Here is a 27,279-nt window from a genome sequence, read left to right as displayed (position 1 = left end):
TGTTTAAATTGAGCGACTTTTATCATTTCCGAACAATGTTAATATACACAGACTGCCTAAAATGTAAATGAACAAGGAAGAGATGATGAAATAAAATGAAACTTCATGGGCTGAGAGGATATGCGATATTATTTCAATGATTACAAAACTGAGTCAAATTCACAAAGAACTTTGCAGCATGAGTACATTTAACAGAATGATGTTTCATCCATCTCCCACCCCCTCATCCCATTCTAGATGCATGTACTGACATAGTGGGGAAGAGTGTCAAAGCCACTGTACTCTCTCCTGAGGCAGCTGGCCCACTATTGTCATAACTGGTCCTTGATAGCCTAGATACTGGCAGCACTACAGTTGCTGTCTGAGCTGGTATTACACACATGCTATCAGGGCCAGATCTTGCTGGCCATGGAAGTACCTCAACTTCACACAGACAGTTATGAGAAGGACACACACACACACACACACACACACACACACACACACACACACACACACACACACACAAACTGCAGTTGCAGGCAACTGAAACCACAGTGTGTGTGTGTGTGTGTGTGTGTGTGTGTGTGTGTGTGTGTGTGTGTTCTTGACAAAGGCCATTGACCGAAAGCTTTAAGTGTGAACATCTGTTTGTTGTGCCTATCTGTGACTTAGCATCACCACTAGATAGTGAGTATCAACTTTCCTTCTCATAATATTGTTTCATTACATTCTGGATTTTCCATTGTTTGATTTTCACACAGACAATTCATAGACACATGAACCATGTGTCAACAAGTACCATCCTGTTGAAAAATGACACAAAGATAGTGTCACACAAGTAACACATGTGGATGCGTGATGTCAATCCCTACCAGCTGTGACCTGAAGTCATCCTCAATAGCTGCCCACGCCATAACATCAAGGTAATTCGTCTGTGCCTCTCCAGAATGTTGCAAGAATGGGAACTCTCCCCAGGTCTCTGCCATACCCATCAATGTCTGTTGTCTGTGGTAGTGCATATCCGTGATTCATCACTAAAAACAGTTATGTTAACAACAGCCTAAGCATACGATGATAATTCCATAGTCCAGTTGCTGTTAGTCTCTGATCAGTAGGGTGGGACAATACAGAATGCTGCAGGGAGTCCATTACCAACTATTACATTCAAATGCACAACAAATCTGGATAGTGGACAAATCAGCTTGTAGGCCAAATGGAGAGCTACAATGAAGCCCCCAGGGCCTTTTCAAACTATGTCAGATGCTGATAACAGAGTGTTGCATCAGTATGCAGCATCTCCATGTCCTTCACTCTTATCACTCAATGTCTGACACTGTTCGTAGCCCTTACGTACCATACCCAGCCTGGTAACAACAATAACTAATGCACTCTGATGGCCATTCTATCTGTCAGAAAGAATTGAAATTCTTAATAATTTACAAAGCCAATGGGCCATATTCCGAGTGCTTCAATTTTTGTCAAGCACTGTAGATGCCTGTAAGTGGAAGATGCAGTGCACACGTTGGTTTGGACACAGCTCAATTCAGTACTCATATGCATATCTGATATTATGAACCACTTTCTCTTGTCAGATTTCTACAAAGACAGACAACTATACCAGAGTTGGAAAAATACATATGCTACCTCAGTGACATATCTTATATGAGAATCACTCAGCATATTTCATCAAGATAATTTGCTGAATAATTCAGAAACCTATCTGGATGATCACAAAGTTGCCAATGTTTTTTGTGAAGCTGGAAAATCTGGAGCACTTTAACCCAAGGAAGGCTGTGTTCCCATAGCCATTCCATTTCTTGGGTGGATCCAAATACATTGTGTCATTAATCAGAACCAGAGCTGGCCTGGCTAGGTGTCACAAATATAACGTCGTCATCTAACAAGCTGACAGTACACCAAGATGCCAAAAGGATACACAACTAAGTTTTTATTTCCATTTCTGCAACTGATTTAATGGGCTAATGCAAAGCTAGGTATAATGCTCAGATGCACGGACAATGACTTGCACATTAAGTTAAGAGGTTTACTAACTGATGTTGCTATGTAATTTCTACATGACACCTCACAGTTGTCACAGTTTGCTCACAATTTAGTTCGTGGTAGGTTTCATACCATTGACATCTTTATGGCAACAGAGTGTTCACATGATAAATGTTCAGGTGTCTGTACGACTCAGCTGGTGATGCTAATTTTAATTTTGTTTAATCCACTGTTTGACTTTTGAACTACTCCCACTGTTGCCTGCCTCATGCACTGTGTCAAATATCATACTGGCTGAAAAGTCAGAATTGAATGCAGCTCATCACTGTTGTATTGTGGAAACACAATATGAAGGGCTTATTTCAATAGTGGTACAAGTCCATTTTTGTTCATTCTGAGATACAAAGTCCTAAAGTTGAAAGCAGATTTTTCAGTGCTAATTTAACTTTAGGACTCTGTATCTCAGAATGAACACAAATGGACTTGTACCACTATTGAAATAAGCCCTTCATATATTCTAAGTTCAAAGTTCATACCATCCTACCAATTCTTTATAATTTGTTTTGTAATGAGCTTTTTTTCTTTTTTGGGAAAAGAAATAAATTATGGTAAGTGCAACACTAATTCCACTCTTCTTATACACTTTAATTGCAATAGCAAATTTTTTGAGATTTTGTCAGCCTGTGCAGGATGCTAGGGTTAGAGAGAATTCTGACAATGGCCAAGTTTGAACATAATCAATTACCTCAGACTGAGGCAACTAGCTGGTGCAGAGGTTGTGTGCAAAACACTGAGGGCAATGAGTGGGCTTCAGTTAAACAGTAAGTCTAGCAACTGCTATTTTGATTTTTTTAAGGTGTGGTACCAATTGCAGGCTCAATAGGGCATAGTCCTCTTGCAGTCAAACATAGATGGCAGCTGAATTATTTCACTGGCTCTATTTTACATGCTATATACCTCCTGCAGTTAGTTCTAGTATTGGACCACCATCGAGGTATTTCAAACAGGCACGTACAGGAGTTAGACAGAAACATGGGAACTCTGCGAGAAATCTACACTTGAACATAAATATAGATGCTAGTCAAACCTGTAGATTGCGCTGTTGTATTTGAGCACAAAGGGCATCTGTGCAATGTCCCCAAGACATTGTCATGCCAGTCATGGTCAGAGCAGTGTTCTGTTAGTTGCTAGTGAATTATCTTGGAGCTAAGTGAATTCGAATGTGGGAAAATTGTTGATACTGGTATGGAGGTGCTACCATAACCAAAGTCGTGGAAGAATTTGATGTTTCAAGAGACACATACAATTTATAATGCATACACAGAAAGCGGTAAAACATCATCCGATAAGTCACATGATGGATGCTTTTTCATCAAATCCATTTGAGTATTATCTGAATGAAGTAATTAGCTCATTGATGCTGTTACTGATACTGAAGTTGTAACCAGATGCTGTAGAAGTAGTGCCAAATACCAGTCAACTTGTAACCTGCAGTTTAGGTAGTGGCCAATGTTGTTGGAAGCTTCTGAATGGATTCACATTAACTTTGTTTGAAAGTTGGCAAAGTCCATCTAGGTGACTGTTGTTGGGACACAATCCAAATTTCACTAAACATTACCAATATGTCTTTGGGCACTATGGATGCCACCCTGTAAGCATAGCATAGATGCTTGCTATAAAAAGATCCTACACAGTCTTTTGCAGCCGACTATAACACAAATGTTATGAACAAGTTTTTCATTTTAATGCACCTACATGGTAATACACACAGAACAGCAGTGCTGTTTCATTCAATGAATGGAAAGGAAATGAAAGTTTAATACTCCATTTATGGCAAGATCATTAAACAGAGCACAACCCTGGATTGAACACAGACAGGAATGGAAGTTGGCCTTGTCCTCTACAGAGGAAAAATCCCAGCTTGAAGAAATTTAAACAAACCACTGGAAACAACTACTTTCCCCAACACCTTTTGTATGTGAGTCTGGCACCTTATTCACTATGCCACCTCACTTGATACAAGCCAATTGAGAGGCTGAGGAGATAATTTGTTTGTTTACATACTCATTCTGGAACATGCATAGAACCACCATAACAACTGGGGGGGGGGGGGGGGGAGGGGGGGGGTCAAGTGTGTTCCTTTACAATTTCCATACACTCATAACATTGCAGCTGTAACCTTTCAAACTGGTAAACATTCCAGCCAAGCAGTGCTGACCTCATGAAACAATTCAGTAGACAGCATGCTTGGGCACTCAGTACAGTCACAAAAATACATAGATCCAGCATACTACCACTGCAGTCTCACAATGAGTGGAAATTTTTAACTATAAATGGAAGGAAAAATTTGCCACCAAATGTGACTTTACACTGCTCAAATGTCAACAAGATACAAGACACTATGTGCTACAGGCCCAGAATGTTGACATTCCCAATACTTCTAAACAGTGGATAGTCGACCCTGTTGCTCTCTCACTATAATACATATGAATTTCAAAGGTTTAGCAGTCAATAATGGTCTAAATCTAGTTGTGATACCAGTTCATTTTTGTCGCCTGAAACCTGAATATACAACTAACCTATGCTAATACGCATTACAAAAAAATGAAACAATCACATTGATTTGCAATTATTGTTGTATTGTCAATGGTTGACATACAGGACAAAGTTACACAATGCAGCACATGAAAATTATTTTATATGGGCTGTCACCCTTTATAGTTTCATTATAAATAAGTTGGAATATTTCAGCCAATACACAATTACAATATCTGTAGAGTAAATCAGTAAAAAAATGAACTTCACTCATGGAATACATAAAAAAAGTAATGTGGGAAATTTCTTTAAAACTTTTAATTGAAAGATATACACAACATTCACATAAATTTCCATAAATTAGAAATAACTCTTAATTCTGAACCATCAGAGTCACTTCATAAACACAGTACTTGCTCTTTATGACCAGTTTGTACTTTATTTATTTTTTTATTACAATCCTAGATTCATCACATCCCATTTCATGTTTGCCTTTGTCATGACACAAGACGTGCACAAGTTTCAGATTGTCTAAAGTAAACAGTAATGTAAAAAAATACTCTGAATTTATCATGTATCCTTCTCGGGCTGCTATCTTTGCCGCCTTTAACATTCCAGGCACAATCTCTCGGCTGCGTTCAATCCTGCAGAAATTAAACAACAATGTTATAACTCTATTGAATGAACAGTCCACACACCTCATCAAACAGCTAAAATGCCCACCTGTGATCAAGATTCCATGTTGAAAACATAATTCTTGCTTCTCTGCTCTCATAAGGGTTAATAACATGACTGTAGGCGCAACATGGTGAATAAAACAACCCTTGACATTGGAAGTCACCAAATGTTGTACAGAGACGAGTTGATTCAGCAGTTCTATCAAAGTAGCTTCCAAAGTACTGTCTTTGCTTCAAGTAATTTGTAAGACTTGTACAAGCATCAATTAATTTTGACCGTGCTACTTTATTTCTTTTATAAATTTCTGATTTCTGAATTGCAGTCTGAGTTTTGTAAAAGTAACCTCTAATTCGATCCTGAGAACGCTGAAATAAGAACTTCTCTTTTGTATCAGCATTTGTATCAATACCTGAAACATAAATTTGATGTATCAAATGTGCCTCTGCAATTTTTCTGCTTATCATTGTTATACTTCTTATCTCTCTATATGAAAGATCACAGGGAGAAGAAATGAGCCTTCTGAGAGACCAAAAACCATCAGAAAACAGAATGGAAAAGAAATATAGAAATAAAGACAGCAAGACAAAAGGAAAGGAAGATTAGGTCTGTTATACTCGTCTCAGGTTTTCAGGTGGATCTCCAAGTCAAGCTGTCATAGTGCCAACTTGACTTGAAGATCTGGCTGCAAAACTAACAAGGACATCACAAGTCATTTAGCCAGGAAAGCTTATGAAGCCAAGATTAGGGTTTAATTTACCACAGATGATGTGATCATTTGAGAAAGAGCACAAACTTTTACAGAATAAGAATGAGGAAGAATATTGACCATAGTATTTCCAAAGGAACCATCCACACAATTCCCGTTACAGATTTAGAGGAAAACAGATGTTCAATACCACTTTTAAACAGGAGTGTAACAACATTGTTGTAGATGTTTACAGCGATTCTTTTTCAAAAATGGCTTGCATATGTACAAAACGTGAAGCCAAAAGCTACCAGAAGGGTGTAATTTCACTTTCAATGTCTTGCTAACACCCATTATAGCTATACCTGATGTCTGAGTGAATATCATAATCTGTTAAGATAATGGTAGTCATCTTCTTCTGTCTATGTCTGACCATTTGCTGAGCATTGTTTATTGGATATGGGTATCCTATCAAATCCACATTCTCAGGTGGATCTGGGAGTTACTAAGAGAGCTTTTCAGCCATAGCACTGGAAAAATCTAACTGGAATAGCAAAGTTGTACACTGAATGGAGATTGCAGGGCATTGCTTCAAATCCCATAAACAGTACAGGTACACTTAATACTAAAACTGTAATGAAGAAACAATAATTCTTCTCTACAAATGTTCCACAGAACTCTTAGGAAATTTACAAGTACTGTGTAGAAAACACTGCAGCATCTTCATCATCACAGCATATGCCTTGCTTCCTGTAACAATAGACTGTTCCTCACTCTAATAAGAGGCGATAATAGCAGTTTTTCATTGAGAATGAATTTCAGAAAATGAGAAGGGTTGTCACATGTATAAAAACAAATAAGTTTTGAAAAGTTAGAAAAGTAAATTTAACAGGGCTCAGCACATATCAGCACTTACTTGTGAGCTGATTGAAAAAGGGAGTATTCTGTAATCAGAATTTTTTGCAGTTTACTGAACATCACAATTCTATGTAATATCTATAATCTGTTTCATAAAAAAAGTTAATATTTTGTGGTGATTTCATTGTATAGTTTATAACAGATTCTGAGAAGATAATTAAACTAGAAACAATATTTGGTTCACACAATTTGGTTTCAATACTTCATGGTGTGCAGATCAAGGAACCACCCTGACATAATCAGTCATAGCCAGTAATGTTAAAAGCAATGAAATATATGCTTACTTGTTAGTGAATGGACTCTTGGATTGTGATGCTCAGCTAGTTAACATAAATAACTTACACTACATACACATCACTATGGCAAAAGACAGCATAATTAATAACTCCAAGGCAACAGATTTTTAAAAAAGCTTAACAGAGGCAGCCAGAGATTAAATTTATAGAAAAATAAAAGGCCAATGTCAATTATAACACATTCCTTGATATGTCTGTTATGATATTAAAATAGCTTTCCAAGTAAAATAATTTGAAAATACACTCCTGGAAATTGAAATAAGAACACCGTGAATTCATTGTCCCAGGAAGGGGAAACTTTATTGACACATTCCTGGGGTCAGATACATCACATGATCACACTGACAGAGCCACAGGCACATAGACACAGGCAACAGAGCATGCACAATGTCGGCACTAGTACAGTGTATATCCACCTTTCGCAGCAATGCAGGCCGCTATTCTCCCATGGAGACGATCGTAGAGATGCTGGATGTAGTCCTGTGGAACGGCTTGCCATGCCATTTCCACCTGGCGCCTCAGTTGGACCAGCGTTCGTGCTGGACGTGCAGACCGCGTGCGACGACGCTTCATCCAGTCCCAAACATGCTCAATGGGGGATAGATCCGGAGATCTTGCTGGCCAGGGTAGTTGACTTACACCTTCTAGAGCACGTTGAGTGGCACGGGATACATGCGGACGTGCATTGTCCTGTTGGAACAGCAAGTTCCCTTGCCGGTATAGGAATAGTAGAACGATGGGTTCGATGACGGTTTGGGTGTACCGTGCACTATTCAGTGTCCCCTCGACGATCACCAGAGGTGTACGGCCAGTGTAGGAGATCGCTCCCCACACCATGATGCCGGGTGTTGGCCCTGTGTGCCTCGGTCGTATGCAGTCCTGATTGTGGCGCTCACCTGCACGGCGCCAAACACGCATACGACCATCATTGGCACCAAGGCAGAAGCGACTCTCATCGCTGAAGATGACACGTCTCCATTCGTCCCTCCATTCACGCCTGTCGTGACACCACTGGAGGCGGGCTGCACGATGTTGGGGCGTGAGCAGAAGACGGCCTAACGGTGTGTGGGACCGTAGCCCAGCTTCATGGAGACGGTTGCGAATGGTCCTCGCCGATACCCCAGGAGCAACAGTGTCCCTAATTTGCTGGGAAGTGGCGGTGCGGTCCCCTACGGCACTGCGTAGAATCCTACGGTCTTGGCGTGCATCCGTGCGTCGCTGCGGTCCGGTCCCAGGTCGATGGGCACGTACACCATCCACCAACCACTGGCGACAACATCGATGTACTGTGGAGACCTCACGCCCCACGTGTTGAGAAATTCGGCGGTACGTCCACCCGGCCTCCCGCATGCCCACTATACGCCCTCGCTCAAAGTCCATCAACTGCACATACGGTTCACGTCCACGCTGTCGCAGCATGCTACCAGTGTTAAAGACTGCGATGGATTTCCGTATGCCACGGCAAACTGGTTGACACTGACGGCGGCGGTGCACAAATGCTGCACAGCTAGCGCCATTCGACGGCCAACACCGCGGTTCCTGGTGTGTCCGCTGTGCCGTGCGTGTGATCATTGCTTGTACAGCCCACTTGCAGTGTCCGGAGCAAGTATGGTGGGTCTGACACACCGGTGTCAATGTGTTCTTTTTTCCATTTCCAGGAGTGTACATTAAAAAGTCATGTAAAAAGTGAACATTAATTCTTAATGTGATATGGGTCTCTTTCGAACAGAAGACTGAAGTGTTACTGTAGGAAGGAGAAATACACACCTGGTTTATGTGCATATTACAAAAATTGCTCAAATTTATTAAAACATCTAGAAGCAAGCATATTATATAAGAAGTAATTAATCTGGACAACAGAAATAAAAGCATATTGTTAACTGTAGAAACAAATACCAGGACAACACGTTGCTCAATAAGGTGAATCTCTATTGATATGAACAGTAAGATTACAAACAATAATTCAGAGGCAGGAGGAATTTTTAACAATCAATTTTTACACATGAGAGAGACAATATGGTCAAAACGTTAAGCAGAAAACTCGTGAAGGATTTTCCAAATGAAATAAATTTCTCAAATATAAAATCTCATATGGACTTGATGGTATTTACAACAGAGTACCGTAATGTATAGTTGTTACTTAATTAGTAACATCCTCTATGAAACATGTAATGCATCTCAAATGATGGATTTTTCACCATATATTGTATATACACATGCCTCATCAAAAATTGGGATTCATAGAGTTTATGACAATGACTTCTTATAGTAAACCCATTGAAGTTTGTACAAAGATAAACATAAATCCTTATGAAAACAAGAATGATATAGGTTAATTACAAAAAATCATTAAAAAACAAAGCAGGCTCTCACCTCAGTGTACATTTTGAAAAGAAAAACAAAGGTGAAAATCTTTACCTCACAATGATTATCAGTCTTTAGTAGTATGTCCTCCTTCCACACAGATGAGTTTTTCCACTCTGCAAGGCATGACCTGGATGACACCATCAAGTTTATCTTGGAGTATAAGGTCCTATTCCTCAATGGCAGATTCAGTGAGGTCATGAAGATTGTTAGGTGGATACGGACACTGTGCAGTTGCCACCTTCAACAGGCCCCACACATGTTCAATTGCATTCATGTCTGGCGACTGTGTTGGCCAATGCACTTGGTTGATGCTGCATCTTTGAAGATATCAAGACATTGCTAGAGTATGGTGCGGTCTTGCATTGTCATCAACTAGGACGAAGCTGTCACCGACTTCACATCTGCAGGGCCTTCTCTTGAAGGTGTTGGGGACCAGTAAAATTGTCGTAGGTGGGAATCAGAGGGGTCTGCCACCCCAGCATTACTGCCACCCAGAACATTACATTTACACCAGCAAATGGATGGATTTTCTGAACATATTTGCTTCCTGGTGCTGCCTAGTGCTTCTCCAAACCCTAACATGTCTAGTGTCCATTTGGAAACCATTCCTAGTCTTGTCAGCAAACATGAAATTACTCTATTCTGCACTGAAATGGTCCATTGTTGATGCAAGAGCCCAGGTCCTTCGACTGAATCAGTTCCTCTGGTTCAGTGCAAAACATCTCATTGGTCTTCTGGAAAGAAGACCACCCTGATGCCATCTTCTACACACTGTTTGGTCTGGCAGCTGATTTTGGATGCCTGTGATCCTACAGTTGGAGGAAATGATCCTGCATTGGTGTTGTCATATGACAAGCTGTTTCAAACGAGCTCCAGGGAGCCGGAGCGCTCCGGAGCGCTCGCTGCGGCAGTTCGGAGCCCGCGTGGAGTGGGAAAGCGAACTCACTGCCCCCTGGCCGCATGCAGTTGCAACTGACGCAATAATCCGAGTTCAATGAGAGCTATGACTAGCCGTGGGAGCCCTGTACCTCTATTGGAGCATACCTTCCTAGTCATTGAGCGGGATGGTCGTCCGCAGTGTCTTGTATATAATAAAGTATTTAATTCTGCGAGGAGGTACAATATACGACGACATTATACATGTCTTCACGCAGCGCACTACGATCAGGTAGAAGGCGTTGCATGCAGAGAACTGGTAACCAGGCTTAAGAACGGCATACCAGGAGACGTAATGTGGAGGGTATCGAAACATGCAACATAGTTCGTGTTCTGCAATGCATTTATAATTTTCAGGTGAATGAGAGCGGAGAAAACACTACTGAATCTGCAATTCTAGCAAGCTACAGGATCGCTCACGTCATTACGACAAGTGGCAAGCCGTTTTCGGTGGGACCACTCGTAAAATCGTGCATGGAAGCAGTTGCAGAATGGCCAGCCGCGGTGGTCTAGCGGTTCTAGGCGCGCAGTCCGGAACCGCGCGACTGCTACGGTCGCAGGTTCGAATCCTGCCTCGGGCATCGATGTGTGTGATGTCGTTAGGTTAGTTAGGTTTAAGTAGTTCTAAGTTCTAGGGGACTGATGATCACAGATGTTAAGTCTCATAGCTCTTAGAGCCATTTGAACCAGTTGCAGAATGTTTGTTTCTAAGGGAGGTGCAGGCAATTGAAGGGGTTTGCCCGAGTTTGCCTGTCGAAGCAAACAATGTCTCGTCGAATCCTGGTCATGACAGCGGATTTAGAGGCACAGCTCAGGAAAACAGTGGAGAGCTTTGTTGCATTTTAGCTAGCGCTTGGCAAAAGCACCGACATATCGGACTATGCTCAGCTGGCAGTCTTTGTGTGTGGTGTAGACATGGAGCTGCAAGTAACTGAAGAACTCTTGAATGTGGAACCACTCGATTACATCGCAACAGGACGTGACATTTTTGAAGCTGTTTGTGAATCAGTGGACAATATGAATTTGCCGTGGGATAAGCTCCATTCTGTAGTGACAGACGCTGCACCACAAATGATCAGGCGTCACCAAGTTTTGCTTCTCGTTTGAAAAATAAACTCAGGGACGAATTCGGGAAAGACATTTTGACTCTTCATTGTTTTGTTCACCAAGAGGCACTGTGTGCTGAAACAGTAGAGCTATGTGGCGTAATGAAAGACGTCGTGAAGTGTGTGGATTTTGTGCGGCCTCACGGTATGAATCATAACCAATTCAAAAGGATTCCTGAAAGATATGGAAGCAGAATATGGGGATATACCTTACCACAGTACAGTTCGTTGGCTGAGTTGGGGAAAAGTTCTTGATGTTTTCTTTGCCATTAGTGAGAAAATATCCCTTTTTCTCGAAATGAAAGGGGAAGAAATTCGTTGTCTGAAAGATATAAACTGGATATCAGACCTGGCGTTCATAGCTGACATAACTATGCATCTGAATAATTTAAATCTGTCATTGCAGGGCAAAGGGCAGCCAATTGTTGACATGCACAACCAGATCAAAGCGTTCATGGAAAAGTTACGTTTATTTGAGAGCCAGATGAGTAATGGTCAATTAACGTTCTTCAATCGTCTTGCTTCTTTAAAAATACCTGAAGGTACTACTTTCGGCGATTACCAAGCAAAGTTAAAGCAGCTCATCAAGTCGTTTGAAACACGATTCTGAGACCTCACTAGTTTGGAAATGGAGCCTAAGGTGTTCAGCACTGCTTTTTCAGTTCCCCCGATGACTTGTCATCGTCACTTCAATTGGAGATTATTGATTTGCAAAATTCAACTTTGTTGAAAGAGAGGTACTACAACACGTTGGGTTAGTCACGATGGTATCATTCATTACAGCAAAAAACATTTCCCAAGCTACACAACAATGTTGCTCAGATCATCTGCATGTTTGGATCTACGTATTGTTGTGAGCAGCTTTTCTCAGCAATGAAAAGATTAAAAAGTAAGTAATGATAGTTTCTTCAGGATGCAACATTGAGGGCCATCCTCCGCATTAACGCTGCGAACACTTTGAGGCCAGATATTTCCGATCTCGTAATGAAAAGAAAATTTCAAGCTACAGAGGCCCAATAAATTTGTAAAACAGTTGTTCCTTACTTATTTCCTGAACATCGTATTTCCTGGTGTAGCATGTTACCACGTCTTAGCAGCTAAGAGTATGAGGCTGTCGATCTTGTAAGACGCAGCTGGCACATCAAAACGCTCGCCTTGCCGCCTGCCTCAGCCAGCCGTGCCACGTGGCGGCGTACCGACTCACTTGAATGGCCACAGCGAGTGACACGGCTCCCTGGAGCAGGGAGCTCTCCGCGGCTCACATCGGAGCCAACGAGCTGGAACAGCCTGTCATATGAGGACGACCACTGCAAACAATAGTGTTCACATTTCCAATCTCTCTGTACTTTCCCTCCCAGCTCAGACACACCACTTTGAGTGAAATGTAACCAATTGGCAACGTCTTGCTGTGTATGACCTACTGAAAGTAGTCACTATCCTAACTATCAAAGTGTTATATGTCTCTACATGGCATGTTACTATGGTCCTGAAGACAAACTGAATGAAGCTTGTAACATTACAGGACATATTGGGACATATTGAAGTATTCGATACTGTAGACTTTTAGGGGATGTCGATACAGATATGCAAAATGTAAAGGGAAACTTTGGTGATGTTTAAATATTGTACTGTGTCAATATTAGGACATTTTGTCGTCAATATGAACTCAAGACCTTTTGCACGAAGCAGACACCTCCTAATGCAACGTTTTAATTTGGTTGAGGAAGCTGGGATCGCTATAAGTGCAAACAAATTGAAGTGGAACATTTTAATTTGGTGTTGAGGAGCTGAAATGTTATAATTTGGTGGAGGAAGCAGAGGATATGATGACCACCCAGTGATTCTTCAAAATAAAATACGTCTCTTCTGGGATCACAAGAAGAAAATACGTCTGTTTTGGGACCAGAAGAAGAGGATATACGACGGACCAGTCATTCTTCAGAAGTAAATACGTCGATTCTGGGGTCACAAGAAGAGGAGTGAATCAACCGAGCGAAACCATCCTGGAATTGAAGAAATTTCGCAAAACACGGACACCAACGACCGCCGACGGACACCAAGATTAGTACCTGCTTCCCAAAATAATGGAAAAAGACGCAGATTTCAGTATTGACAGCGGTGTAGCGAGTACACCTATTAGGGAAAGTGCTTCTGACAGTGTAGGAATGTTGGATATGTTAAAACAAATGTTTTCAGAGTTAAACTCGAAGTTGGATAACACAAACTCGAAGATGGACGATTCTCGTGCCGAATTACGTCAACAAATTGAACAGACACAACAACAGATGGACAGGTCGATTTCGAAGGCTGTGTGTGATTTAAAATCAGAAATAAATTCAAATACAGAACAGATTGCTCACACTAATCAGGTTCTCGAAGAATGGCGAATTACTTTTTAGTCAAACCAAAAAAACTTAGTTGTCGTGTGGACACGGTTGAGAGCAAAATTTCTGTCCTTGACACTGATTTAAGTAACGAAATTTCAAATAACCAGTCAAAACTTAAAAAAGTTGTTGATTTTGTAAATGAGGAAAATTCTCAATTGAGAAATGAATTTGACCAGACAAAACGATTTTTTGAAAGCGAAATTGAATCTTTCAAATCTGATTCTGACAAAAAGGTCACAGAAATTTGTAGTAGAGTAGGTAATGTCGAAAAAACTGTAGACAGAAAATTTGTAGAAATACAAGAAACTATGTTGCAAAAAGGTTTTAGTAATAGTTGTAATGGGGTATGGGGAAATTTTCCCATTAAAACTTATCCCGGTGACAAGAATACACACCCAAAAGACTTTATGCAATTCTGCAAGGAGTAGTTCACGTCCATAATGACAGATAGTGTTAAGATAAAATTTGTAAAGAAAGTACTTGATGGTGCGGCGCTTTCGTGGGCCAATCAGAATTGTTCCGTGGAAATGTCCTTTGAAGATTTCGAAAAATGTTTTCTAACCAAATTTTGGTCTGAAACTGAGCAAGCTCGAATCAAAAGTGAATTCTTGAATGGTCCTAGTTACAGAGAATCTGATGGGTCAATGAAAGCCTATTGTGAGAAACAGTTGCAAAAATTAGTGCATCTGGATAAGCCATTTGATGAGCTAACTCAAATTGATGCACTAAAATGGAGACTTCCGAAAAGAGTACAATGGGGTTTAGTATATGGTCCAGATGAGTCCATAGAACAATTTTTGAAATATGTGGACAAACTTGATAGAGCCTTTGAACAAAACAAGAGATTTAACGACATTGTAGGTTCATCACACAGAGGGTGGGAACCGAACCGTGGAAATAATAACAATAATAGTGAACGAAGAAACTTTAACAACAACAGGGATAATTATAATAGCAATGACAGAAGAAATTTTGGTAGGAATGATCAGCACTTTAATTCAAACAGAGAATGGGAAAATCGAAACAGGTCCTGGGGTAATGACATGAGAGAAGGTAACCCGAGGCAGGGAAACGACAGACATAGGCCTTTAAACGACTAAATGCTCCACTGGGAGTCTGTCAGTTTGGGGCAAGGAATTTTCAAAATCAGGCTAATTTCACCCGGAACAGACAGCACTATAATCAGAGACCTAACCAGTATAGACAGTATGCTTATGATCGATCTGTAGATAGAGGTAATGAAAAAATTAAATTTGACAGGAAATTTTGGAATGTCATCAGAGAAAATACTAGAAACAACTGTAATAGGAACCAGGCTACCTTTGATGAAGTAGGCTTAGAAGATGATATAATTGCAAATTTATATAATCAAGAAGAAGGATAACTTTGATAATTTTGGATTGTACAAACTTATGTGTGGTGATGTTTTAGATGTAAGTTGTCATAATGATGTTCGTACTGAAGTTTCTGGAAAGTCTGATATTCATGTGGATGTGGTTGGTGAAGATGGTGTTGTGAGTAATGTTGGTTATACTAGTAGTGTTTGTAGTGTAAGCTCAGGCAATGATGATGATAATGTTGATGTTAAGGCTAATGGTGATTATGTACTAGAAGATTTTGATGGTGAATTGGATGCAATAGTTTATGTTGAAGTTAAGGAGGATGTTATAAGCAATAGTGTTGAGAATAGTTGTGCCAGGAACTCTAACTACATTCCACATGAGAATCAGATTGTGCCAGTTCAGCTTAGTAATACATCAGGAGACAGGGGGGGTTGATTGTGCTGATGCATCTGAGATTATTTTGAAATCTGTTTGGGACAAATTTAAAGATTACAGTGATGACAATGATGTTAAGATCAAATTAAGGGAAATTTGTGAACCAGTTTCTGCTTTTAAGCCTAATGAAATCATCAAACGGGGTACTAGTCAGGATGTGTGTGAGGTAAATAGTAATCCAGACATTCCAGTAAATTCCAGTAGACCTAGAAGTTTGAAGAAAGTATTGCCTAATAAAGAAAACCTAAATATGGAACAGAGGTATGATGAGATAGCAGAAGATCTTTTGTATGAAGAACAGGAAGGAAGGGAAAACACCACTATTGGTAGTCCATACATAAAAATTAAAGCTGCAGGTTGGGAAGGGTATTGTTTGATTGACACAGGGAGTCCAATTAGTGCCATTTCAAGCAAATTAAGAGATATAATTAAGCATGATCCTGACTTTGTTGAATTACCAGTTGTTGGAATAAAAATTAGAGGCATTACTGGCAAACTGAGCAAAATTGTTAATAGACAGGTGTTGTTGTCCTTCAGTATAAATGATGTACAGTTTACTCAAGGATGTCTTGTAATAAGTGACCTAAATGAGAATGTACTGTTGGGTATGGACTGGATATTAAAAGCTAATGCAGCATTTGATTGGGAAAAAGAGTTTGTTTACCTTTATTGATCCTAAGACGAGAGTATGTTCAGTACTGACATGTCAGTTCAAAACTGTGCTGATAAGGGAATTGAAATTAGGGACGTTACATTTTCTAAAGACAGTGGTTATTGTGTAGAGGAAATTACTGAGGATTATGATGATGGAGAATATGGGGATATCGTTCAAGAAAAATTACGGGAATCAGATAATTTGAACCAAGAACAGAAGTTAGAGTTAGAAAGATTATTGTGGAATTACTGTGATGTTTTTGATGATAGACCAGGCAGAGTAAAGAATTATCAATGTAAACTCAGATTAAAACCACATGAGCCATTCTTTATAAAACCTTATAGTGTACCCATTGCAAAGAGAAAAGATGTAGAAAAGGAACTTCAAAAGATGGAAGAATGGGGCATCATTGAGAGAAGTAAGAGCCAATACAATAATCCTTTGGTAGTGGTTGCAAAACGTGATGGCAGTGTCAGGCTTGTACTAGATTCAAGGCACCTAAATAAGTATCTGGAAAGAGAGACCGATCATCCCGAAAATATAGACGAATTACTTCATAAATTTGAAAGAATGAAATACATGACCAGTTTAGATCTCACATCAGGATTTCACCAAGTAGAATTAGAAAATGATTCCAGGAAGTATACTGCCTTTTTGTATGGGGGAAAATGTTAGCAGTATTGTGTGGTACCATTTGGGCTGAATGTCTCAGTAGCCGAATTCATTAGAGCACTTGACTTTGTTTTGGGAAAAGATCTTTTATCAAAATTAACTGTGTATGTAGATGACATTTTGATCACTGGAGAAACTTGGGAAGAACATGCTAATACTTTGAGGGAGGTTTGCAATAGATTAAGGAAAGGGGGAATGTCACTTAAATTATCTAAATGTAAGTTTGGTATGAAAAAATTGAAGTTTCTGGGGCACAGTATTTCTGAGGAAGGTATTTTGCCAGATCCTAAAAAACTCGAGGCAATTGCAAAATTCCCAATTCCACAAACCAAGAAACAACTAAAGTCATTTTTCGGGATGTGCGGTTACTACAGAAAGTTCATTAGTACCCAAGCTCTAAATGCTCCAAGTCCTAAAAGATTGCTGAAGAAAAACGCAATGTGGGTTTGGGATCAGGAATGTGAAGCTGCTTTTGAAGAAATAAAAACACAGTTATGTAACAGTCAAATTTTGTACCATCCTGATTTAAGTTTACCTTTTTGCATTATGGCAGATAGTAGTGATTATGGCCTAGGTGCTCACCTTTTCCAAGAAGTAAATATAAATGGGAAAATAGAACACAGGTCTATTGCTTTTGCTAGTCGAACCTTGAAAAAACATGAGAGGCAATACACTGTTACCGAGAAAGAGCTTTTGGCCATTTACTGGGCATTTTCTAAATTGAGAAATTATTTATTGGGAAACCAGGTAGTTGTCTACACAGACCATAAGGCATTAATTTATATTCAAGAATGTAGGTTGCCAGGTGGGCACTCTTGTAACAACAATTTAATTACTCAATAAAATATCTTAGAGGACCCGATAATGTAGTTGCTGATGCTTTATCTAGACTACCTGTGGGGGGTGACTTTGAAGATGACAGTGGGGAATGTGAAAAAGAATTCAAAATTATGTATTTAAGAGGGGTGGACAATGAACAAGAAATCAGAGACATTTGTAATGACATCCGACGGAATCAGAACCACGATGAGAACTGTAAACTGGTCAAAAGTTATTTAGGGAAAAAGGGACATGAAAAAGTGGGAGATTATTACAAAATCTACAAGGGGATTCTATTCAAGAGAAACAGTGTAGATAGCGATGTATGGAAATTATGTTGGCCTGAACAGTACATCAATGTACTCATCAAGTACATTCATGAAAGTTTTGGTCATTGTGGGATTCAAAAGTGTATCCAGAAAATCCAAGAAAATGTGTACTTTAACAACATAGCCAGGAGGGTTAGAAAAATTTTGACGGGTTGTGACAGGTGCCAAAGAGTAAAAGTATCCAACCAAACTTGTCAAGGATTGATGCAAAACATCTTAACAAAAGAACAACACGAGTTAGTCGCTGTCGACTTATATGGACCATTACCGAAGACCAGAGGAGGCTATTGCTACATTTTTGTTATGGTTGATTTTTTTTCAAAATTCATTAAGTTATACCCTCTTCGCTAGGCAAACAGTAAGAGCATTATTTCAAAAATCAGAGGAGACTATTTTGGCAGGGTTGGAAAACCTCAGAAAATCTTATCAGACAATGGGACTCAATTTACTTCTGGAGTATGGAAAGCTTTTGTTGAAGATGAAAATATAAGTCACATTCTTATTTCAGCTTATCATCCGTCAGGAAACCCTTCGGAGAGATACATGAGGGAAATTGGGCGATTCTTTAGAACCTACTGCAATACTGATCATGCTAGTTGGATTGACTATGTTGAGAAATTCGAAGATTGCCTACAGCATTCCTCAACAGGGTTTTCGCCTTATGAAATACAGTATAATAGCAAACCACCACATCCAATTAGTGATTTCATTGATTTTCCAGTCTGCAAACCATGAAGTACTCAAGAGAGAGAGGAAATAGTGAGAAAGACCATGAAATCTCAAGGTGATAAGAGGAAATGTAGACATGACAAAAGATTGAAGCCTATTCAATTTAAAATTGAAGACTTGGTCCTTGTTAAAACACAAGAGAAGTCTAAAGCCATCAGTGGTGAATTAAAAAAGTTTTTTGATATATACATTGGACCTTTCAAGATTCAGGACAATCCTCATCCGAATGCTTACCGTCTAGTCTACCCAAATTCTGGCAGACTGTTTGGCCTACAAAACGTGACCGAACTGAAATTTTATAAAAAAATGTAAAAAAGTATTTTAGATAATAGATGTTTATAGACTTTTATATGTAATCTTACCAGGATATTTTTGTATACTTTGTTATGTTGTATTTATCTGATTCCTCAGGGGAGCATACATTCTTTGTGTGCTAAGTGTTTGGCGAGCACTAGGTCCCCTAGCTATGCAATTGTCGTATTTCATTTTCGTATTCTGGCATTGCATCTTACACTTATTCTGTGATCCTGTATAATCAATTTTCTCCATCTGTCAGTCTATCCTCTCTTAGCTTTAAGAAATTATTTAGAGTAAATTTTCTTGAGTAATTAGACTTTAGAGAATTCAAATTTCTGTGTCCTTAAAAACCGGTCCACCGACTATTAAATGCTTTTGCTAATGTTTAACTGGGTTTGACCACTGTATGCTGTATATTCATAGCAGACTGTGCTTTTGCAGCCTGTGATAGCCTGCAGTGTATATGGAAACCATACAGACTGTGAAGATGAGACTGAAATACAGTGTGTGGCATTGAGGTATACCCACCTTTAAGGAAGAAGATCACCGACCTTCAGGAAAGAAGATCACCGGTCTTCAAGAAAGAAGACACCAAAGATATGTGTAAAACTTTTCTGTTTTGTAATGTAAGGACATCAACCCTTCCGTGTTTCACGTGGAAGTGCTGATGGGGGGGTTGTGTAACATTACAGGACATATTGGGACATATTGAAGTATTCGATACTGTAGACTTTTAGGGGATGTCGATACAGATATGCAAAATGTAAAGGGAAACTTTGGTGATGTTTAAATATTGTACTGTGTCAATATTAGGACATTTTGCACAGAAAGAACAAAAATAGAATTAATGTAAATATATATTAGTGTTAGTAACCTATTTTCATTCAATTTTGTAATTATATTTCATTTTGTAAAAGAAAGACTCACTGTTTGCTGTAGCTCTGATTAATTGTATAAATTATCAGTTTTGAGCTAAATTATTTCGTATAATATGGACAAGATACTTTTAAAAAACTCACCAGCTAAAGAGAAAGTCTGTAAATGAACGTTTAATGCACACTTCTGGAATTTTCTATGGAGAAATTCTATATTATGATCGCAAAAATACGAAAACTTGTGAAAACTGTTTCATAACCTAATTTTGAAAGACGATTTGTATCAAGAAATATTGCTAAAAAGATTTATTTACGTTTTGAAACACGATTTAAATCATTTTACATATAAATAGTTGTTCTAAATCACTCAAGAAATAACCAGAATCAAATGTCAAGATATTTCTGGAAACGTCGGTGCAAGTCTGGTGAAGGTTATCTGGAGGCTGGTAGAAAAATGTTATAAAGTCTATTTGGAAATTATGCTTGTAAGAATTTTATGTGCTGATCCTTTTACTTGCTTTAATCTGTGCTAAAGTTCTGTAATGTCTGATTTGGTTTTAATTCGTGAATTGCTATCGTATTGTGAACAAAGCATTGTCAAAGACTCTCATTGTTTGGAAGGATATTAGTACACCTAGGAGTTGTCAGTTGCCAGTTCGGATGTGCAGTGCGGTTGGCTCGGAGAGTCAGTTGTTGAGTCTGTGAAGTCTGTCAGTTCTGTTTCTAAATAAACGTCTGTAATGAAGAATTACTTGTTGTCGTCAATATGAACTCAAGACCTTTTGCACAAAGCAGACACCTCCTAATGCAACGTTTTAATTTGGTTGAGGAAGCTGGGATCGCTATAAGTGCAAACAAATTGAAGTGGAATGTTTTAATTTGGTGTTGAGGAGCTGAAATGTTATAAGCTGCTGTTGATACCGAACTGCTCATTGTGTGTCACTTTGGTAGTGGTATGTTAACATGACAGGGAAATGGCCACAAAGCATGCTGGCAGTAAACACTGTCCAGTATGTGAGCTCTAACTGAACGCAGGTAACGCATGAAGTGCCTAGGTCAATGAGACCTCTAGTATTGCAGACTACATCTTATGATAGTATTACAAACTTTTTTTAGCACTGTATTTAAAAATTGTATCATAAAACAACCCCATAATAAAGCTTTCAGGAGAAACCTAAATTATTATTACCTTGTTTCACTGCAGACTTTTTACAAAGTTATGTCTTATTAACTGCACTAAATGTGGCAGTGGCTGAATTTGAACTGCCCACCATGTTACATAGCAGTCAGTCACATTACAGAGTGTACAGTACTGCTCATAAAAGTAAATGACACTTGTAACTGTGAGTGCAATTGAGGAAGTTAGGCCTGACACTCATCATATGCACAATTAAAAAAAAAGCAAGCAAGAGAACCTGCTCCCTCTCATTCCTAGGATTTCAAACATGTGAAATGGTCTTGAAGCTGTGAGGTGGAATCAGTGGCAGAACAACAGCAAGAAATATCTGAAATCTCTACACTTAAGACAGTCACTTCGTAGTTCAATGGTGTAGCTATCAGATTGACAAGCAACTGTACGATAGCAGGATTCAAACTGAATCTCACTTTCATAAATAATATTTTGTTTTACTGCATTAATTTGTTTAACCTATGGATAACATGAAATCAACAGAACAAACACTTCCGGGTTCTTAACAAGATTTTTCAGCCCTCCAAAGCACACTACATGCTGTTTCTTTACCACTTAATATCATGTCCAAACGCCTTCCACTTCAATGACTTTCTGCATCCCTGGATCCCATGAGGAAGCAACTCTATTAGATGAGTAATAAATCTTTTGGTTTCTGCCACCTCCTACCAGGCAACTATGGAAACATTCCAAAGGTCATCACAGATTATTGGCATGCTTCGTTTCATCTCCGTCTATATGTTTCCAATGGGGACTGAGGTTTGGCACAGGAGGAGGCCAGCTGAGAAGTAAAATCTCATTCTCATCTGGAAACCACTCCTGTACCATAGAGCTGATGTATGTATTTCAGACAAATCATATTGGAAACAGACTAATCCCTCAGGATGTAGCAAGTGCACAGATGGGATCCCAACATTCCCCATATTACGAGTATAATCATCTGCATCAAGACTACCATCTTTTCTGTGCTGTCAGCAACAGTACAAAGTCATATACACTTCTTTTTTCTAATTTACAGAGTGAATCATAGTGTAAATCAGTATCCTGAGTGGATGCAATTCTTGGCATTTGGATTATCTCCACATGCCAAGAATTTTAATCAGTGATTCTGATATCTAACCAAGGAACAGAAATTTCTGTATCTCCAGTTATGTCAACAGCTGCTTCATAGGTTGAATTCAGCATCATCAGAGGTGATAGGATACAGCTGCACTATAATAACACACAGATAAAACAGTGAGAAAACGGTATGCACTTCAGCCTACTTTGCATGACAGCACTGGGTTGCACCACTTGTTGCATAAAAAGAGTTTCATGTAAATGGTTTTGTACATCTCTGTACACATGGCAACACCAATGTGAACTTCATTTTGTGATGCTGTACTCATAGGTAAAATGAAAGTTCTGGCAGCTGTACGAGTTGTGGAAGAATTCATGCTTGTTTGCATAAAACTGCCATCTAAGACAAAAGATTAAAGAAAAAAAGTTTGGATTCATGGCTGGATAAAGAAAGGACATCAGCTCTGTTGCTCAGTCACCTTGCTGAAAGGAATTGTACTTAAAGACCCTAGATGTTACTTTAATAATCTAGACTACAATTTGTGAATGGGAAGCACTACTGTGTTGTGTTAAATAAATGAATATTCAACAGATAATTCAGCTTTCCAGATTTCTGTAGCCTCTCATCTTGTCAACTATTTTCCAAAAAAGAACTAGCCAACTAGAACCACAGCATTTTATTCTTGTAGATGAGGGCTGTTCCACAACCAAATGTTTTGCTCCCTGTTATTTTTTAAAAAGTCATTTATATAGGTACTCCTAACTGAACAAACTTTGCTCTGCAGCTCAGATACTGCCAACCCATACATGTTCAGGTCATGCATGATGGCCTCAAGTGCAGCAACACATCAATGCATTTTTCTGATGTCAACTCCACCAAACTCCCACCAACACCCACACATAGCACAGCCACCCAAAAGGTGAACAATTTCCTCATCAGCACTTCATATTTCAGTTTGTTTATACTTTATCAACAACCCTAACACCAAGACTTGTGCAACTACTGCCACCAATGCCGGAACAAGCCAGAAGTGTTTAGTTTCACCAACAAGTTGCACAAACATGAGCATGAGTTGTGGCTCATAGCACAGTCGGTTGCAACTTAGTGTTGCTGTAAAAACTAGGATTTACTTTGTTGCAAATGGACATAGACAAAGCAGTAACAAAGTTTTGTGGTGGGGTATATATTCCAATTTTTTCTGAAACAATTCAGTAGAAATAACAAAAACCACACCCATGTTGGCTATTGTTACATAGTGACACCCAACCAACCTCATAAGGTGATAAAATTATTAGAATTTCACAAGAAGTCTTGAACATACACACAGTTATTTCCATAAGCAAAAGAAACCAACTGCAGACTCTGTTTCAGTTTGTTCAAAGTCCCTGTTTACATCTAAAGGTGATTAGAGATGATGCAGTACAGCAAAGAGCATGAAGGAAAGTTGTTTACAAAGATATAAACGTCCAAACACACAGAAAAGTATCAGACATATGACTGTTAGGATGTGTAAAGGACAGACTTGTGTGTCTTACTCATCCTGATTTCTTGATTGTGATGCCAGCATATTTATGTTGTCCAGATGTAATGAAATGATAACATGGTATTGATGGTTGGGAGTCCACACCTGGAGAAAATTTGGCCGAAGAGTTGCAAGTCTTTTCAGTTTATGCCATACAGGGCAACCTGCGTGCTGATGATATTGATGTAATGATGAGGACAACACAAGAGCTAGTCCCCGAGTGGAGAAAATCTCTGACTTGGCTAAGCATCAAACCCAGGCCCACTGCATGGCAATCAGACACACTGACTATTCAGCTAAGGAGGCAGACTATGCTGCTCAATAAACCAAAGACTGTCCCCCAACTAAATCACCTTTAAAAAGTGGTCCCTGTCAGCCTGGAACACAGCGTCGCTGCTCCACCACACTTAGAAGGCAACTAATCAGTTCCACTCCCATTTTACTGTATTCACTTTGTATGAAATTGATGAAATTCTTCACTAAAGATTAGTTTAGCACCTGCCTCCAGATGTACAAAAACTGCAAATATGGAAGCTTTCAAGACTCATTCCAAAATTTTAAAAGGAAAAACAAATGCATTCTTATTAATTAACTACTTACTCAAGGCAGAATACATGCCTGATTATAGTATGGTTAGGAGGGTAAATATGGAGTTTGATCAGTTGTGTAGGGTGGCCACTCTGTCAGACATTGGATTGGTTCCTGACAAGGCTATTGATAGGGGGGATTTCACAAGGCATAACCTACACCTCAATAGAAAAGGGAAGGGTAAACTGGCAGGGTTGTTAGTGAAATCCATAAGGGGGGACACTAGTATTCATGGATGTACCTCTTTTTTAGACCAATATCAGTGTCCAATGAAAAGTTCTGGCAGGCAGGTGCTAAAGAGGTCCAAAACTCACAAATTCTCACAACATGAAAGTAAATAATAATGTTACCATATTTAACGAAAATATTAGTGGATTAAAGAAAAAAGTAGATTCTTACAAAAGTAAAGTAAAAAATAATGTTACCATATATCACCAAAATATTCCGGGATTGAAGAATAAAGTAGATGAGCTCCTGGTTTGTTTAGATGACATTGAATCTGATAATGTAATGGATATACTATGCCTGTCTGAGCATCACATTGTGTGTGATATGGAAAAGGTAAATATCAGTGGTAAACTAGCTGCACATATGAGTAGAGAGAATAAGGTGAGAGGAGGAGTTGCCATATATGTCAAAAGTTATCACTGTGTAGAAAGATTAGATACAAAAAATTTTTGTCTAGAGCAACATATAGAGGCATGTGCTGGTCAACTTAAACTGAAGGAGGGCTCTTTTATAATTGTAACAGTATATAGGTCCCCTTCAGGAAACTTTCATTTATTCCTGGAAAACTTGGATGCCCTGTTGTGCTACCTGTCAGATAGGGGACTTCAATGCTGATTCACTGAAAGAGTGTAATAGGAAGAATGACCTGGAAGTCATGCTCGGTTTTTTCAATTGGACATCTGTCATTAATTTTCCTACTCGGGTAGTAAAGGACAGCAGCACATTGATAGATAACACTTTTATAGACCAAGATAGGTTTAAAAACATAAATTCTTGTCGTGTTGAGAATGGGCTTTCTGATCATGATGCTCAGCTAGTTACAGTATAAGACATAGCTCCATTCAATAATTCAAAACTACCCTCCAAAGTTGTGCAGTCAATTAATGACTCAACAATTAGAAATTTCAGAGAAAAGCTTCAGCAGTTAGATTGGGATGAGGTGAACAAGGATCCCGATGCTAATTTAAAATATAACTTATTTCATGATACACTTGTAAGAGAATCTGAAAACGGTTTTCCCAAGAAAGTGGTTAAATCTAATTATAAGAAACCATGCAAAAAACCTTGGATTACTAAAGGAATAAAAATATCTTGTAACCACAAAAGGGAACTGTATCTAACAAAAAGAAAGAGTAATGACCCAGAAACAGCCAAATATTATAAAAACTACTGTGCTACATTAAGAAAGGTTATTAAAAAGTTCAGAAGCATGTGCATTATGTCTGAGATTAAAACCTCCTTGCAACAAAATCAAAACAATTTGGAATATTATTACAAGGGAGACAGGACAACCAAGAGTACAGGATGAAAGAGTACAGGATGACGGATGGTATCACCATCAAAGCAAATGGAAACTTGATAGACAACAAGCCGGAAGTCGAAAACATTTTGAATAATCATTTTTTAAATATTGTAGAGAAAATAGGATCTAAATGTTCATTAAAAGAAGCAAAGTTGTTAATGGAAGAGGCCTTACCCACACCATTTGATACAATTGAAATTCTATCCACCTCTCCTTCTGAAATTAGGAAGATAATAAACTCCCTCAAGAAAAAAAGGTCACATGGAATTGATGGCATTTCCAGCAGGATAATAAAAGCTTGTTCCCAAGAAATAAGTGGGATTCTTAGCCACATATGTAACAGCTCTCTGAAGCAGGGTATTTTCCCAGATAGACTGAAGTATGTCATTGTTAAACCACTGCATAAAAAAGGGGATATGTCTGATGTCAACAACTACCGCCCAATCTCTCTTCTGACTGCCTTATCCAAAATTCTTGAAAAAGTAATGTATTGCATAGTAGCTGTGTAAAAATAAAGTTTTAACAAAATGTCAGTTTGGTTTCCAGAAGGGTTTTTCTACAGAAAATACTATATATACTTTCACTAATGAATTATCAAATGCTCCGAGTAACCGGAAGTTACCCGTTGGGATTTTTTGTTATCTATCAAAGGCTTTTGATTGTGTAAATCATGGAATACTTCTAAATAAGCTCAAGTACTGTGCTATGAACAGGACAGTTCTCAAATGGTTTAAATCATACCTAACTGGAAGAGTGCAGAAAGTTGAAGTAAGCAGTTCACATAATATGCAAAAAACTGGTGATTTCTCAAACTGGGGACAATCAAGAATGGGGTGCAGCAAGGTTCGGTCTTGGGTCCTCTGCTGTTCTTAATATATATTAATGACTTGCCATTCTATATTCACGAGGGTGCAAAGCTGGTACTTTTTGCCAATAATACAAGTATAGCTATCACATCCAACAGACAAGAATTAACTGGTGAAATTGTAAACAATGTTTTTCAGAAAATCATTAAGTGGTTCTGTGCAAATGGGCTCTCATTAAACTTTGACAAAACACAGTATATACTATTCCACACAGTAAATGGAATGACACCATTAATAAATACAGACTTCGATCAGAAAGCGGTAGGTAAGGTAGAATGTTCAGAATTTCTAGGTGTACGCATTGATGAGGGGTTGAACTGGAAAACACACACTGAGGATCTGCTGAAACATTTGGTGGTGGTGGTGGTTAGTGTTTAACGTCCCGTCGACAATGAGGTCATTAGAGACGGAGCGCTAGCTCGGGTTAGGGAAGGATTGGGAAGGAAATCAGCCGTGCCCTTTCAAAGGAACCATCCCA

General features: G+C 39.0%; 1 protein-coding gene across 1 annotated transcript in view; it reads right to left on the bottom strand.

The window, feature by feature from the left end:
• Nucleotides 1–4,601: 4,601 nt before the first annotated feature.
• LOC126298707 (DNA fragmentation factor subunit beta) overlaps nt 4,602–27,279 on the bottom strand; it is a 146,513-nt gene continuing 123,835 nt past the window's right edge. The window contains exons 5-6 of the mRNA XM_049990133.1: nt 5,242–5,605; nt 4,602–5,162 (exon numbers count right to left, since the gene is read on the bottom strand). Of these exons, the coding sequence (XP_049846090.1) occupies nt 4,961–5,162; nt 5,242–5,605 (566 nt within the window). The 3' untranslated portion in view covers nt 4,602–4,960. The remainder of the gene's footprint in view (nt 5,163–5,241; nt 5,606–27,279) is intronic.

The sequence above is a fragment of the Schistocerca gregaria genome, chromosome X (genome assembly GCF_023897955.1).
Source record: "Schistocerca gregaria isolate iqSchGreg1 chromosome X, iqSchGreg1.2, whole genome shotgun sequence".
NCBI classification, from domain to species: Eukaryota; Metazoa; Arthropoda; class Insecta; order Orthoptera; family Acrididae; genus Schistocerca; species Schistocerca gregaria.
The sequence above is the reverse complement of the archived record's forward strand: the minus strand, read 5'-3'. Positions and strand labels throughout refer to the sequence as shown.